The 17506-nt window shown below is 44.6% G+C and overlaps 1 protein-coding gene across 4 annotated transcripts in view; it reads left to right on the top strand.

Annotated features, from left to right (window-relative positions):
- The window catches only part of RTN4 (reticulon 4), a 73255-nt gene extending 57649 nt beyond the window's left edge, over nt 1–15606 (top strand). For all 4 annotated transcript variants that reach the window (XM_075339334.1, XM_075339335.1, XM_075339336.1 and 1 more), the window contains 6 exons: nt 512–719; nt 8615–8753; nt 11687–11756; nt 12935–12981; nt 13172–13230; nt 14491–15606. In XM_075339334.1, the coding sequence (XP_075195449.1) occupies nt 512–719; nt 8615–8753; nt 11687–11756; nt 12935–12981; nt 13172–13230; nt 14491–14533 (566 nt within the window). In that variant the 3' untranslated portion in view covers nt 14534–15606. The remainder of the gene's footprint in view (nt 1–511; nt 720–8614; nt 8754–11686; nt 11757–12934; nt 12982–13171; nt 13231–14490) is intronic.
- Nucleotides 15607–17506: the final 1900 nt, after the last annotated feature.

Consider the following 17506-nt stretch of genomic DNA (forward strand, 5'->3'; position numbering starts at 1 on the left):
TTGCATTACCTAAAGGGGTCGTCAATTATTTTAGAAAACTTTTTCAGAAGGTGGGATCATCATAAAGGAGGGAACTGATACCGCTGGAAGTGGCCGCTGCTCTGATGTTCTCTGCCCCATCATTCAAACCCCTGAAGTCCATCATCGGTGGCCTCAGCGGTCAGGACATTGCTTCCGTTCCAGGATGAGACCATCGGAGCATTTGGGGGATTCAAGTGGTATTCGGTCATTGCTTCTATTATAATAATCGTTGCCATCTGTAAGGCTTTCCAAAGTGGACGAAGCTTGTTTGTTGAAGTCTTGAGGCAGCTATAGACTTCCTGTGAGTGTCTTCATGTGGTGAAGGCTATGGGAAAGCGTGCGTTCAGTGGAGCCGTCCCATGTTTAGACCCCTTATGTTATACTCTCCTTCCCTGATCACTTGGGTCATATGTTGTCAACTTTACTGCATTATTTGACCTGGATCTTACAATTCTGTAACTTCTGTATCTATTTCTTTTTTCCTCTGTAGTTGTTGACCTCCTGTACTGGCGGGACATTAAGAAGTCCGGAGCCGTGTTCGGTGCCAGCCTCTTCCTGCTGCTGTCTCTGACCGTCTTCAGCATAGTCAGCGTGGCTGCGTACATCGCCCTGGGCCTGCTCTCTGTCTCCATCAGCTTTAGAATATACAAAGGGGTACTGCAAGCTATTCAGAAATCCGACGAAGGACATCCATTCAAGTAAGTGCTCACATTACCAAGTTTTCTGTATTTTTTGTTTTTTATTCCGCGTTCCTATTGGTCGGTGCTTGTAGACAAACCATGACAGTTTCACAGGACAAGAACAATCAATGAAGTGAACGATCATCATGATCGATGGGTGGTTACCGCCAGAATATAGCAGAATTATCGGCCAAGGTAAATGCGGTTTGTGTTTCCCCTATGGGCAGCCGGCCCCATCATTTCACCAGACTGCAGTCTATAACTGGTGTAAAAAACTAAAAATACCATCACCTACGTCTTATGGATTTTTGCCATGCACTAAGGCTGCTTTCACACATCCGGTTTTCGCCATCAGGCACAATCCGGCGCTTAGCAGAAAAACCGGATCCGGCATCTGCTGCAGCTATATCAGTGTTTTTCCTCATTGACTTGCATTAGCGCCGGATTGTGCTGCATGGCTCTGCGTTCTATCCGGTTTTCGCTGCATCTGGCAAAAATTTGCTTGTCCGGCAGCCGGAAAGAACGCAGAAGGAAACTTTTTTTTTTTTTGTCCCTGGCAAAAAAACTGCATCGTGCCGGATCCGGTGCCATCCGACGTGTTTTACAATGAAAGCTTATGAGCACCGGATCCGTCTTAATGCGGCATACAACATTTTACGCAACAGATTCCGTTTTTTGCTACTGAGCATGCTCAGTAGCACAATGGATCCGTCCAAAAACTGAAGGAACTGATGGAAAAAAACTGATGTGACGAATCCGTTTTTTGTTTCGTCGGATCGGTCGCATCAGTATTTTCACCAGATCGTGCCTGATGGCAAAAAACTGATGTGTGAAAGTAGCCTAAGCTAAGCAAATTTACTATCCGGAGGGGGAAAAAGTAACCTCTATAAACCTTTTCAGCCGGCACAAGTGCGGTTTCTGCTGTCGGGCGAGCATAGAGCAGATCCCAGTGTGGTCGGGGTTATAACCATTGGTAATGGGGAAGGAACACTTTGGAATCTTTTAAGGCTATGTGCCCACGCTGCGGATTTTGCCGCGGATTTCCCGAAAATCTGCAGCAGCGACACTTCCAAGCCATTTCAATGGCATTTTGGAAATGCTGTGTCCATGCTGCGGATTTTTCCGCGGCGGATTTGCCGCGGATTTTGATCCGGAAAAATCTGCAGCATGTCAATTATTCTTGCGGATTTTGGGTATAGAATGGGGAAAAAAAAAATCCGCGGTAAGTCCGCGACAAATCCGCGGCAAAAATAAGGTGCGGATTTGCCGCGAAAGTCGTGGATTTTCATGCAGAAAAATCCGCAGGTACATTCTACCGTGGACACATAGCCTAAACTTTCCATGTGAAAGGTTTACCATTGTGCTATAAATGTCTTATCTCTTAGATTAGCCATTATTCAATGACGACCTAACCTTGAGTAATGTAGATGAACGTTTAGATATGTGTAGGAGCATTTATACTGACCTATTACCGGCAGTGAGTATTCCTAGGAACACTCACTCCTGTTGATTGGGCAATGGAAACTGATTTTCAATTACCCTATGAAAGAGCAAAACACTAGTTTGGGTAAAATTTATTTTTTAAGCTTTCTTAAAAACTCGCTTGTGGCACAATGGACATGTACTGCTCAGGTACACAAGTCCCCTTTAAGCTGGTGCCGGCCGCTGATCTGTAGACGTTTCCAGCCACTGTAAATGCAGCCTTTGGCCTCACTTGATTAGATCACTCCTGCATTACAGAAAGACAATGGGAGGAGAGGCCAGAGAAGATGTGGCTGCAGTGACATCAATGGTTGTGGAATTTGATTTCATTGCCCGCAGTTATCTTTTTGGAGCTTTAGGGGTGCTTCACACACAGTGAGATCGCTGCTGAGTCACGTTTTTTGTGACGCAGCAGTGACCTCATTAGCGATCTCGCTGTGTGTGACACTGAGCAGCGATCTGGCCCCTGATGTGAGATCGCTGCTCGTTACACACAGCCCTGGTTCGTTTTTTTTTTTTATTGTTGCTCTCCCGCTGTGACACACAGATCGCTGTGTGTGACAGCGAGAGAGTGACGAAATGAAGCGAGCAGAGAGCAGGAGTCGGCATCTGGCAGCTGCGGTAAGCTGTAACCAAGATAAACATCGGGTAACCAAGGTGGTTACCCGATATTTACCTTCGTTACCAGCCTCCGCAGCTCTCACGCTGCCTGTGCTGCTGGCTCCCTGCTCTCTGCACATGTAGCTGCAGTACACATCGGATTAATTAACCCTATGTGTACTGTAGCTAGGAGAGCAGGAAGCCAGCGCTAAGCAGAGTGCGCGGCTCCCTGCTCTCTGCACATGTAGCGACGTTATGATCGCTGCTGCGTCGCTGTGTTTGACACCTAAGCAGCGATCATAACAGCGTCATACAAGGTCGCTGTTACGTCACAGAAAATGGTGACATAACAGCAACGTCGCTGTCGCTATGTGTGAACCCAGCCTTAGCCGCCTGGCTCGTGGATTGTCTGATCCCGCTGGAGATCAGGGTTTATAATAGCAGTAATAAAAACTTATATACAGAATCTGAGTACATTTTGCTTTCTTGCTAGATCACCAATCTTAAGTAAAAATATCACTGCCAGCTTCTACTACTTTTGGCATACAACCTCTTCTTCATCCACCACTCAACAGAGCAGATTGCCTCACTTATTTTTGTGATTTCTAAGAAGGTGTTGTAGTAACTTAGTGCCTTCTCCCCACCCCCATTAGAGTGCACACTCTGCTAAGTTGAGCATGCATAAAGATGGAGAAGTTGAGAGAAATAACTTATCTTCACAAGCATTTGGACAACAGCCATTTAATGCATATATCTGCCAGTAGCATTTTAAGAACCATAACAATTGAGCACCTTTTGGCAGGGGTGAGCAATACGCCACTGTTTTCAGCCTTTTGACTGCCTTGCATGTGGGATGTGTTACATTATGTTAGTAAAACGGGCTATTTGAGCTTGTGCCTTACCCTTAACTAGGAAGTCGTCACCCATGTGGGGTGTTTTATGAAGCCCTGCCGGGGCCTAGTCATGGTTATAGGCTTCCACCCAAATATTGTCAGGTTAGATAGGTTTATACGGGAAATTTATCTGGTGTGATGAAGGGTCTGCCCCGGTCATGGAGACCCCACTGCTCTGTGACTATTGTGACCATTTTTTATGACTGGACACAGGACTGGTTGCTAGTGACCACGCTCTTCCGGTGTCCGGTCTGCCACTTTTTTGTGTGCTTCCAAGATTTATCATGGTTACCTCTATATTGTTTTTTGCTTAGTTATGTTGTGGGGTTTATTTTGTTTTTTTTAATTGGTATTGTATTTCACCATGATTGTATATCTTCCTTAGTGACCAGACCGTGAATCTCCCTTTATGCTATTAATATTATGCAACGAGTGTTGCTCATGTTACATAAGAAGCCCCCATATATTTATACTTGGTGGGACTGCGCTCCACAGCTGCTGCTCTTCCACTTCCAGCAGTGATATATGTATATTTAGGTCACTGGGTTAATATCTCCATTCTGTAGACCTGCCTGCGTTTCTCAGTGACTCATGACATACTGGATCCCATAGTCTGGGTCTCGCAGCCCCGTCCCCTCGCCTTTCCCCTACAGGAGCTTCTGCTTTTTGGAATTTCTCTTTTATGAAATATTAAGAAACCTCTAATTTCCGGCCAAATGAATGAGCCAGGAACGCTTTCCATGTGATTTCTACTAGGACAAAGTGGCTGCTGAGTAATAATGGCTGCCGGCTTACACCATGCACAGTGATTTTCCCGGACATGGACTGCAATGGCCTATAATGTTGCATCAGAGCAGCACAAAGTGGGGGCAGAATCTGCAAAAAAGCAGCAATCTGCAGAAATTTCCAAAGTGGCAATACAGAATCCTAAAATAATCCTAAAATGTATTTCAAATTTCAGTATAGGGTCAGGCACATTGTAGGGGACCCCCCTCGTTGGATCTGCTCCTGTTCCTTCACACTCGTCTATGGGCCTTTGGGCTTGATCCGCATCAATCACCTGATTATTGGGACACCAGACAGCGCATGTACAAGAATGATATTTTGGGTGAAAAAAGGAAAAATTCCACCCCCCTCCTGCTTTTTGAGATGAGCCTTGTGTTCCCGTCCATGAGTGGTACACTTAGGTCCAGGTTTTCCTCGCGGCTATCTCCGGAGAAGCTGACGCTGCACACTGCCAGCCATGCCCTTTTTTTAGTTGCCCCCACAGTGTGTCTAGCATATTCCCCTTATGCAGACATGCTCCACATACCGCACAGTTTAGGGTAAGCCCACATGACTCCTCAAGGTCACCAGAACAGGAATGCCTTAACTTGACCCATCGTCACCCGTGTACTGAAAATATCACCATTAGCTCAATGCAGTCCTCCTACAGCTCTGTCCTGGCATTTCACCATTCTGTGCTTAGTAATGAGCTTGTATCCTGTGGGGGCATCGGGGGCCGGTCATATCGAGCGGATGGATATCTGCTGGGACGTCTTCATCTGTCCTAACAGGACGCATGGTGCTCATGGTACAAAACTACCTGCCCCCTTCCCCCCCACCCCCCATCCACCCCGGAGGGTGAACCATTTGCCCATGGTAAACTTCTCAGGAACATAGAGATATAGAGAGAGAGAGAGAGAGAGAGCTCTATATCTATATCTAATATAATATTATATATTTATTTATTTTAAATATATATATATATATATGTATATGTATATGTATGTGTATATGTATGTGTATGTGTATATGTATGTGTGTGTGTGTATATATATATATATATATATATATATATATATATATATATATATATATATATATATATATATTATAATATTATAATATTAGTTTCGTTGTAGCCAGCCTTTCTATCTCTTGATATGTTTTGTGTACGCTTCCCAGCACAGGCCAGGTGCCATTATTGTGCCATACTCTGGTAACTTGTAGGGGTCCCTCGGACACGTTTTGGCGTCGGGAGCTTCCTCGGTGTACACTCTATAGGTATGATGTGCTGTGGATGGGGCCTAAGGCCACGCTCACATCAGCGATATTTTGCCACAAAACTGGATCTGTCACAAAAGCGTCTCAGTTCCATTAATTTCCAATGGAATCGCAGTAGGATGCGGTCGCATGTGACGCACACAACCGCGTGTGACGGCATCTTGCCGCGATTCCGTTGGAAATGAATGGAGCTGAAACGCATTTGTGACAGATCTGGTTTTGCGGCAGAATACGGCTGATGTGAGCGCGGCCTTATTCTGCTAATTCCCCTGCTTTCCTGCATGTGTATCCGCAGAGGGATCAGACGCCCAAGGAGCGTTCTCATTTTACAGAGGGCAGTTATTTTTGGTAACCTACTTCACAGCTCGGGCGGGATGATGGTGGAGGCTGGTAATGTTGCATCAAGGTTTAATAGCTTCACGCTGGGTTCATCGGTGATGTGTGAGCTGGTTTTCTGCTCTTGTGATAAAAGCGGAGAATTATGGGAACATTAGATAAAGTGTGAAGACCCTGAGAATGACACTGGATCCCCTATTACTGTCCTGTGTGTTGTGATGATGGATCTCTTCCCTGCTGCTGATTTGGCCCTAGATGTACGGCAGATCCATCACTAAATCTGTTACATGTGTTTAATTACGGATATTAATGTAGATTTCTGTGGAATTCATTTTTTGTATTGAAAATGGTGAAAACATTGACTTGGCGTCGATCTAAAATCCACACCATGGATGTTCATGTACTTGGCGGATTTGCTGCAGCGTAAGGCTATGTGCGCACGTTGCGTAAATACATGCAGTTACGCTGCGCTTTGTAGCGCAGCGTAACTGCATGCGTCCTGCGTCCCCTGCACAGTCTATGGAGATTGTGCAGGGGACGTGCGCATGTGGCGTTTAAGAGCGCAGCGCTTCGGCTACTGCCGAAGCGCTGCGTAAAAAGAAGTGACATGTCACTTCTTCCGTGCGCTTTGCCGGCAGCCCCTGCTCTGTCTATGGGAGGAGCTGCAGGCAGAGCGCATGGAATCGGCTTCACTACGGACATTTCTGCAGCGATTTAAAGCGCACATGTGCTCTTCAGATCGCTGCAGAAAGTTCTGCAGTGACTGTACGCAACGTGCGCACATAGCCTTATGCTGTACCTGCTATATGTATGCTCATCCTGCAGGTGTCTGGTGCTGTGATGACCAGCTGCAGACAGTGACTGGCTGCAGTGGTCATATGTCCTGGAAGTAGAAACCAATCTGTGAGGTGAGGATGCCTCATTTTTGTACACCAGGAAAGGCAGTTTTTTGTTAAACCCCTTAAATGGAATCTGTTTCCAGGTGATTTCTCCCCATCTGAGAGCAGCATAATGTAGAGACCCTGATTCCTGCGATGTGTCACTTACTGAGCTGTTTGCTGTCATTTTGATAATATCACTGTTTTCTCTGCTGCTGATCTAGCAGTTATACAGAGATCATGAATATGCTGGACTACCTGCCAGCAGTCAAGTAGTCCTGTAATGATGATCTACTGCTGATTAAACAGTGATTTTATCAAAACTACACTAAGCAGCCCAGTAAAGGTCCAGTCACACTAAGCAACTTACCAGCGATCCCAACAACGATAGGGATCGCTGGTAAGTTGCTAGGAGGTTGCTGGTGAGCTGTCACACTGCGACGCTCCAGCGATCCCACCAGCAACCTGACCTGGCAGGGATCGCTGGAGCGTGGCTACACGAGTTGCTGGTGAGCTCACCAGCAACCAGTGACCAGCCCCCAGTCTCCTAGTTACAGCACACATCAGGTTAATTAACCCCATGTGTGCTGCAGCTAAATGTGCACAGAGCAGGGAGCAGCGCACACTGCTTAGTGCTGGCTCCTTGCTCTCCTAGTTACAGCACACATCGGGTTAATTGCCTGATGTGTGCTGCAGCTATCTGTGCACAGAGCAGGAGCCGGCAGCACAGGAAGTGAGAGCAGGAGACTGGTATCAAAGGTAAATATCGGGTAACCAAGGACAGGGCTTCTTGGTTACCCGATGTTTACATTAGTTACCAGCCTCAGCAGAAGCCGGCTCCTGCTCACTGCACATTAGTTGTTGCTGTCTCGCTGTCACACACAGCGATCTGTGCTTCACAGCAGGACAGCAACAACTAAAAAATGGCCCAGGACATTCAGCAACAACCAACGACCTCACAGCAGGGGCCAGGTTGTTGCTGGATGTCACACACAGCAACATCGCTAGCAACGTCACAAAAGTTGTTCGTTACCAGCGATGTTGCTAGCGATGTTGCTTAGTGTGACGGGGCCTTAAGGGACACATCGCTGTAATCAGGGTCTCTGTCCCTATATTATGCTGCTCTCAGATAAGGGGGCAAAAGCATTAAAGGAAAATTGACAAATCCACCTATTTTTATATAGAGAAAGACCTATCCATTGAGAGCTGTGGTGCCCAGTTTTCCACCTCCAGTCATGGCTCCTTTTTAGACCATGAAATGTCGCAGCCTTTTATAGTAAAACATGTCGGCATAAGGCTTCCTTATTGCAATCTGTGCAGACGTGTAAGGTGATGGACCCTACACTTTGCCTATTTCCCGTAGTGATTCAGGAGTTACTCGTCATATATACCTCTGATGTAAGCAGAACCTAAAACGCGTCAACACTGCTGATACTTTATGTATTTAGAGTGCGGCCCATGTAATGGGGATGACACTGGTTATCCTCTCTCTGACAGATACAGATATAGCCTGTACATGCTATGTATATATGCAAATATAAATATATTGTAATCTCCGTAAATGACTATATCTGAATAGCTTTTTTATCTTTATTTTTAATCTATAAAGAGATTGCTGTCGTGTAAGCAGTCTACTTTTAGGCACTGATCTGATTTATTTATTTATTTATTTTTTTAGAGCCTATTTAGATTCCAATGTCTCAGTGTCTGAAGACGTGGTCCAGAAGTATTGTAATATTGCCCTGTCTCATGTCAACTGCTCGATCAAGGAGCTAAGGCGCCTCTTCCTGGTGGAGGATTTGGTGGACTCTCTGAAGGTGCGTGCCACAAATATTGTACAGTGAATGGTTAACTTGTATCTAAAGTGTTAAAGGGAATCTGTAGGATGAAACCTCATAACCTGTCTTAGGACCTAAAAAGCTGAATAAGATGATACCTGCGATCCAATATCTTATTACCGAGGAAATCTATATTCTTTTTATGTAAATGAGCTGTTAAGGTTTATGTGCTGGATACAGATCTCCATGAGAATCTGCCTCCAGTGATTTTTTTTTTTTTAAATAGGAGGAGTTACAAGTGTGAGACATGTAATAACTGACAGTCTGCTCTCACTGCAGAGCTGTGTGTGATTATACCCGACACATCTGCAGCATGAATCTCATAGGCAGCCAGTGGTGTAATGCAGCAGAGCTGTGGAAAGTGTTTGTAAGAAGACAAAGTTCAGTTATACTGTTCTGTGTTCTGAGAATCTGGCTTCAGAGATTATTTTATATGAAAGGATGCGTTACCAGTGTGAGACATGTAATGACTGACAGTCTGCTTTCTGGATATACTTGTCTCACACTGGTAACGACCCCTTTCATATACAATAAGCTTTGGAGGCAGATTCTCAGGGGGATCTATGTCCAGCCCATAGGTCTTAACAGCTCCTATACATATTAAGAAAAATATATGGATTTCTTTGAATTTAGACATCAGCTATCAAGGTATCATTTTCCCAAACGCCCTATGGGGATACAGACATCTTATAATGATTGATCCTGCTGATCTTTTTTTTTTTCCCCTGCTGTTCTATCATATTACTTCAGTTTCTCCTGTCGCTGTCACACAGTTGGTGACAAAGTGAATTATAGGATATTCCCCAGATAATGGGGAATAATTTACTGAGGATCCAATGACAAGGACCCCCAGCGATCCAGAGAATGGGGCTGTGAAACCGGGAACCAGGCTCTGCAAAGCCCTGCACTTGCCCGACCTATGCTTCACTTGTCTTTTGGACCGCTGGATAAAGTTGAGCTCATCATTTGGCTATCTGTAAAGGGCCATTTACACGCTGCGACATCACTAACGATATATCGTCGGGGTCACGGTGTTTGTGACGCACATCCGGCGCAGTTAGCGACATCGCAGCGTGTGACAGGCAGGAGCGACCTTAAACAATCGCAAAAGAGGCAAAAATCGTTGGTATAGGAGAGGTCGTTCATTTACCAAAAATCGTTGTCTCATACGTAGCGATGTTGTTCCTCGTTCCTGCGGCAGCACACATCGCTCCATGTGACACCGCAGGAACGACGATCATCTCCTTACCTCCGTCCACCGGCAATGAGGGAGGAAGGAGGTGGGCGGGATGTTATGGTCCGCTCATCTCCGCCCCTCCTCTGCTATTGGACGGCTGCTATGTGACGCCGCACGAACCGCCCCCTTAGAAAGGAGGTGGCTTGCCGGCCAGAGCGACGTCGCAGGGAAGGTAAGTCCGTGTGATGGGTGTAAGCGATGTTGTGCGCCACAGGCAGCGATTTGCCCGTGTCGCACAATTGACGAGGGTAGGTACGCTCGCTAGTGATATCGGTACCGATATTGCAGCGTGTAAAACAGTCTTTTAGTCCCATAGACAATGCTGTTGTCGGACCTTTAGCAATGGGTAAATTATCCTCAATCTTAACCTGTTTTAAAGCCGGTTTTATCAGCGTTGGAGGCTCATTACAGATTCAACCACGTTTGCTGGAAAAAAAAAATAAAGCACTAGCTTTTCTCCATGATGGGCCACTGCCAGACTTCATTGTAGTCTATGTAGTCGGGCGGTGTTAGTGCCATTTGTCATGGGAACAGAAAAAAAGGATATTTTGTTCTCTAAGTGAAAAGGATAAAATGTAGTGAAAAAATGAGCGCTTCATAGGGCGACGGATGGCATAGCTGGGGGTGAGGATAAAAGCTCACACTTTGCAGGTCCCTGTATGTGTCCGGCTCATCCCTACAGAAAGCCTTGTCTGGAAATGATTAAAGCTGCTGCCAGTGACCTCCTGCCGGGGGCCAGGTGCTCTGTGTAGATAGTGTCATAACCAGAAGAATTGCTCAGTGTCAGCCTGAAACGCGTTGCTGAATTTTGTAATAAAGCTTTCAAAGTGAGAACTATAATCTTCATTTCCTACCAGCAGCTGAAACCTTCATATTTATCACCAAACTGCTCAGAAGTGCAGAACCGATCCTGTCCTAACCAGCTGCAATCACCAGCTGTCGGGCTGCAGTGAACCCACAACCGCAATGTCCAGACTAGATCACTCCTCCAGGTTGTGTTGCCCATATAGCGCTCACATATTCCACAGAGATGTACAGCGATCCTTCCTGACATTAGCCCCTGCCGCTTAGTATGTGATTTCCCCATTACAAACGCCTATGGGCAGTGTCATAGAAATCTTGCCTCCCTGTACTGGCCTCAGTATTTTTACAGTCCGCATCCTGAGAAGCCCCCAAATCTCGGGGCCACAGTCACACAATTCCCTTGGATTCTGGAGAAGTACCTGGAATCCAAACCTATTCGGATGGATTTGAGCCCTTTCTTTTCCGGGTGGTGTAGGCTCCTTACATAATGTATATAAGTGGAGCATTAATGTCCGTGAGGAATTTATATAACAGGATAACTTGTCTGTGACGACAGCGAGTCGAGCAGAGGGGACATGGCCGGCCGTCTGTAACCTGAGGACGTGGTGGCATGTGGGCAGCCCCAGACTTCAGGCCTATTCCGAGCAGCTCCTGTGTAACCCTATGCAGCCGTGGCCTCTGGAAGTGACTCTGCAGACAGGCTCCCATGTTCAATCATGGTCTCAAGTTTTCCATAAAGGTCACCCTACTTTTTGGCTGCTCAGCAGCGAGTGCTCTACTGGTGACGCTCGGTGGATACATTTTTTATCGTTGTGCCTTTGTTTTATTGAGGAGATGTCGTGTTATTTGCTGCTAACCTCTGTATGTTCAGTTTGCAGTGCTGATGTGGGTGTTCACCTATATTGGTGCCTTGTTTAACGGACTGACCCTGCTGATCCTGGGTGAGTAGGACGGGTATATTTTCCTATAACTAACATTGTGAAAACATCTACACATTTTGTAAAAAAAAAATGCAAAGTTAAGGGAAATATAGTGCATGTGAAAGGGGTTAATTTTTTTTATAAAATTTATTAACAAAAAATCCTGGTCCTCCTAACATCTATACATCTCCCAATTCATCTGGATGTGGAGGGATCCCACATGTAATGTCCTATGCTGAGCCGTGACGGGATCTCTGCACTGAACCTTACTGTGATGTTAGTCTAGCGCTAATTATGCAGAAAATACATTGTAGTGCGAAGTTTACTCAATCGTTTATGTAACTAACTTTCATTGCAGAATTTTTTTTTTCTCCGAATAGCAGCACGTACCGCCATGATCTGTACCGCCATGATCTGTACCGCCATGATCTGTACCGCCATGATCTGTACCGCCATGATCTGTACCGCCATGATCTGTACCGCCATGATCTGTACCGCCATGATCTGTGCTGTCGGCTAGGGTATTTTTTGGTTCAGTTTTGTAGACGTCATAGTAAAACCTCTTTGCCTTGTACATTGAGGTCTCCCACAAGAATCATGGCAGTCCATATTTCTCTTTATACATTCTCGTCTCCCACACTAAGTCCACTAAGTCATGGTGGTCCGTGCTTCGCCTTGTACATTGCGGTCTCCCACACTGAATCAATGCAGTCGGTGCATCGCCTTGTACTTTGTTCTCCCACACTCAATCATGGCGGCCCATGGGTCGCCTTGTAGTACATTGCGGTCTCCCACACTGAATCATGGTGCTCCATTGTTCCCTTTGTACATGGTGGTCCATGCTTCGCCTTGTACATTGTGGTCTCCCACACTGAATCATAGCGGTCCGTGCTTCGGCTTGTACATTGCGGTCTCTCACACCAAATCATGACGGTCCGTGCTTCTTTGTACATTGCAGTTTCCCACACGGAATCCTGACTGTACGTGCTTCTCTTTGTACATTGCGGTCTTACACTTGGTCTCTTACCCATGGTGGTCCGTGCTTCGCCTTGTACATTGCGGTCTCCCACACTGAATCAATGCGGTCGCCTTGTACATTGCGGTCTCCTATAATGAATCATGGCGGTCCGTGCTTCGTCTTGTACATTGCGGTCTTTATTCAGACATTCACTTAGTTTTCAATTTTTTCTTTTTTTCAGCGCTGATTTCATTGTTCAGTATTCCAGTAATTTATGAAAGACATCAGGTAAGAGGACAATACTTTTATAGTGTTTTTGTTTTATTTTTTTTTTCTTTGAATATTATTTTTTGATTGTATTTATTTGTTGTTATACTTTCCACATAGAAGCAGATCAGTTTTATTTTACCTTGGAGAATTGTCATTAATGAATGGCTAAAGCAATTTTTTACTTTTTTTTTTTTTTTTTTTCTTACAGACTCAAATTGATCACTACCTAGCACTCATAAACAAGAATGTGAAAAATGTATCAGAATTGTAAGTATCTTCAATTTATACAAATAACTAAGGAGCAAAAGTGGGGGGAAAAAAAAAGTAGAATATTGTATATATGTTATCCAGCTGTATTGGTCACAGTATTCTAACATCCTGCAGGCAAGAAGAAATTTCCACACATTTATTATTTTAGGCTGCATTTACTGTTCTTATCAGTTTGAGGCCTTTTATACACCTTTTGATCAGGATACACAAGTGTTGCTGCAGCCTCAGTTTTGCACATGAATCTCCATTTTTCATATATTAGAGCATTTACCTTTTCTGCTATAAGAGTAAAAAACAGACACCATTTATTGCAGCCTGTAGGTCATTAAAGGGAATCTGTTGGTAGGATTATTCCTCCTATGCAATCTATACTTTGATATCTGATGTCTTATTCCAGAGAAATCCACGTTTCTTTTAATGTGTAAATGAGCTGTTAACCGCTATAGGCCGGACACAGTCCTCCCTGAGAATCTGGCTGCAGAGAATATTTTATATGAAAGGAAGCGTTACCAGTGTGAGACATGTAATGACTGACAGGCAAAAAAAAAAACATGTTTGCAGCACCTCAATTGGAATCCTTTATAAGACACACACGTCAGTCAAAAAACCAAGGGATCCTCTTGGTAAGAAATGCATATTATAGTGATAGACAGCGTCTCATGGGAAATCTTCAAAGACGTTTTTAATTCTATCCAAACGGCAGCAACGTTTCTCCCTACAATAGGGCTTTGTCAAGCATGCTTGACAAAGCCCTATTGTAGGGAGAAACGTTGCTGCCGTTTGGATAGAATTAAAAACGTCTTTGAAGATGCTTGACAAAGCCCTATTGTAGGGAGAAACGTTGCTGCCGTTTGGATAGAATTAAAAACGTCTTTGAAGATTTCCCATGAGACGCTGTCTATCACTATAGTATGTAATGACTGACAGTCTGCTCTCTGGATATACATGTCTCGCTCTGGTAACTCTCCTCTTTAATTTACAATAAGCTCTGGAGACAGATTCTCTTGCAGATCTGTTCTGCCCAAAGATCTTAACAGCTCATTTACAGATCAACAAAAAACAGGATTTCTCTAGAATAAGATATTAGATTACAGATCTCAAGATCTCATTTTATTCCTCCTCCTAAGACCTACATACCCATATAGATAACTTAGGAGGGCTGATCCTACGGACAGATGTCCTTTTAATGACAAATGTAATTGTATGCCTTCCTGTATTGCAGATTCTTATTTTCCTGTTTTTTCCCTTTTTCCATAGGGTTCTCTCTAAAGTCCCTGGACTGAAACGTAAAACCGATTAACCGCTACTAAAATCCAGTTTGCCGCAGACACCAATAGGAGCCTCGGAATATAAGCGCTGTGTATTTGGATTACACTGGGTGGGTCAGGGAAGACCAGCCTTGACATTGCAGTGCAATTTCCCAGATCATTTTTTTTTTTTTCCCCCTCGTTTAATTTTTTTTCTTTTTCCCTTCTTTTTGCCGCGCAGTGTTTAAGGAAGAAACAATTTGTTTTACTGCCATGTGTTTCATTCTAAGTATTGTAAGCTGCTATGTAAGGGTTTGAAACTATTTTTCTGTTTCTCCTGTGTGAAGCACCGTTTAATACAGACCTCTTCTTTGTTTTCTAGCATGCTGTATATTGTGCTTCAGAGGTAGACTTACTGAGCTTTCATGGGCATACTGTTAACACGTTCTTGCACTGTGTATGAATAGCAAGTGAAGATTTGCTTCGGTGTAGAACGGGCGCCCCGGTACATAGCGCTCTGCATATTAAGCCCTCCCAGCACTGAACCCACCACAAACCCCCTTGTGATCATACCTAAGGAAACAACGCGGCTTCTGTTCGGTATGATGGTGGCTCGATCTCGTGATTTTATTGTTTTATCAATTGCCAATATCTATAGTGTGTTCAGAGAGCTTAGCTCCGTCAGTCGCTCCCACCGTGCTTTCCTTTATTTTTTATTTTTAGAAAAAACAAAAAAAAAAACCACAAACTAAATGACATTCTTAACTTGTAGCTCAATAGCACATACACCTCCAGCAAATCCTACTCCTAGAAACACTAGTGTCTAACGAACAATGTAGTCATGTATACCAGGCTGGGCGCTTCCACGTTTTAATGCTCGGTAGATGAGTTTTTGCACAAACACATTTACAGTGACTTGAACTTTCTGTGGACCGAGTGCTAAACGCTGCAAATTTGTTTGGGGGGGGATAAAATCAAATTCGTTGCAAAAAAACGTGAAGTGTTTCCGAGCTGCAGGAATGTGCTGAAGCAAGTCTATGGAATGCATTGTGATACTGTATGTAAAAAACAAAAGAAAAACAAGTATCAATAAAGCTTGTAGACCTTAACTTGTTTAAACTTACAATTGGCTCTTATGGTTTTTTTAATGTTTTTGCTTAAATATCCATGAATGTTTAGACCAGTGTTCCCCAAATCCAGTTCTCGAGACACCAACAGTGGACAAAACGAAGGGAATCCTGATAACACGGTCTGGTGGTGGTGAACACTGGTGCATAGTATCTGGCTGAGTGGCTAAGGCTACTTTCACACATCCGGTTTGAGCCCTGCGGCTCAATCCGGCTGTGAAAACTATGCAACGGATGCGGTGAAAACACCGCATCCTTTGCATAAGTTTTTACATGCGGCCGGTCCGGTTTTTTCCGGTTGCGGCATGCTACTGAGCATGCGCAGTGGAAAATACCGCATGCGGCGACCGGATGCGTTTTTTTTCCGCATTGCGCCGCATCTGGCCTCCATAGGGATGCATTGAAAAATGCGCCGCAGCGGCCGGATGCGGCGCGATGCGGTGTTTTTTGCCGGAGCAAAAAACGTTGCAGGGTACGTTCGATCCGGCCGCCGCATCGGCTAAATCTGCCGCATGCGGCAAAAACCGGACCGAACGCAAGCCCCTACGGCACAATGCGGCACTAATGTAAGTCAATGCAAAAAAAAACCGCAATCGGCGTTACAAAAGCCGGTTGCGGTTTTTCTGCAGAACGCCGTATTGTGCCGCAGAGCAAAAATCCGGATGTGTGAAAGTACCCTAATCTGTCTAATTTCATCACTTCTAAGACCCTTTCACACATCAGTTTTTTACCATCAGTCACAATCCGTCGAATTTTGTAAAAAAAAAAAACTGATCAGGAAATTGATACCGCTGGATCTGTTTTTTCTTTCTCATTGACTTGTACTAGCGACGGATGGCCTCATGACGGCCAAGAAAGACAAAGAATTTTCGACAAAGAATTCCGACAAAGAATTTTCGACTGATCTGTAACGTGTTTTTTTTTTTTTGTCTAAAAAAAACAAACAAAACAAGACAGTGACGGATCATTTGCCGTCTGTCGTTTGATAGATTAGAAGCCTATGGTCTGGTCGCAGGATCTGTTGTAATCCGTCAAATGACGGAATCCGCCGACTGTTTCCGTTTTTTTAAACTGAGCATGCTCCAATTATTATTTAGCCCCCAGGTAGTCAGATCCGCTGAAAAACTGATCCGTCTCGCCAGTTTAGCCACAATCTGCGACTGACCATCGAGAAAACGGATTGTGACTGAAGGCAAAAAAACTAATGTGTGAAAGGGGCCTAAGGCTAACATTAGATTTGTTGGCCTAATTCACCTCCAACTCTTTCCTTCTTCTTCTTTATTTTTTTTATATAGCGCTAACATATTCCGCAGCGCTTTACATACATCAGGAACACTGTCCCCATTGGGGCTCACAATCTAAATTCCCTATCTGTATGTCTTTGGAGTGTGGGAGGAAACCCGGAGGAAACCCACGCAAACACGGGGAGAACATACAAACTCCTTGCAGATTTTGTCGGTGGGATTTGAATCCAGGACCCCAGCAAGACTGCAGTGCTAACCACTGAGCCACCGTGCCGCCCATATTACAGATCTGAGGATAGGAGGATGAAACGTTGGATATCAACAACCGTGCTCTTTGTTCATAGAATGGTAGCGTTGGAAGGGACCTTAAGGCCCACCGGGTCCAACTCCCTGCAAGTACAGGTTTTCTTAAATCATCCCAAATTTGTGTGTATCCATCTTCTGCTTGAGGATTTCCATTGCTCACTACTGTGGTAGCCTGTTCCACTCTGCCTGTTCTCCCAGCCATCTGCAGCGCTGTCTGGCAGTGACTTTCTCACTATTGTGAACACCTCTAAAGTGAGTGTATATGGGGAGGGCAGGCGAGGGTTCGGGTATACAGTGATCTATAGCTAGTCTATGCAAAGAACTGAATAGAATTGAATTCTGAATTAAT

This window comes from Anomaloglossus baeobatrachus, chromosome 3, assembly GCF_048569485.1.
Source record: "Anomaloglossus baeobatrachus isolate aAnoBae1 chromosome 3, aAnoBae1.hap1, whole genome shotgun sequence".
Classification (NCBI taxonomy): domain Eukaryota; kingdom Metazoa; phylum Chordata; class Amphibia; order Anura; family Aromobatidae; genus Anomaloglossus; species Anomaloglossus baeobatrachus.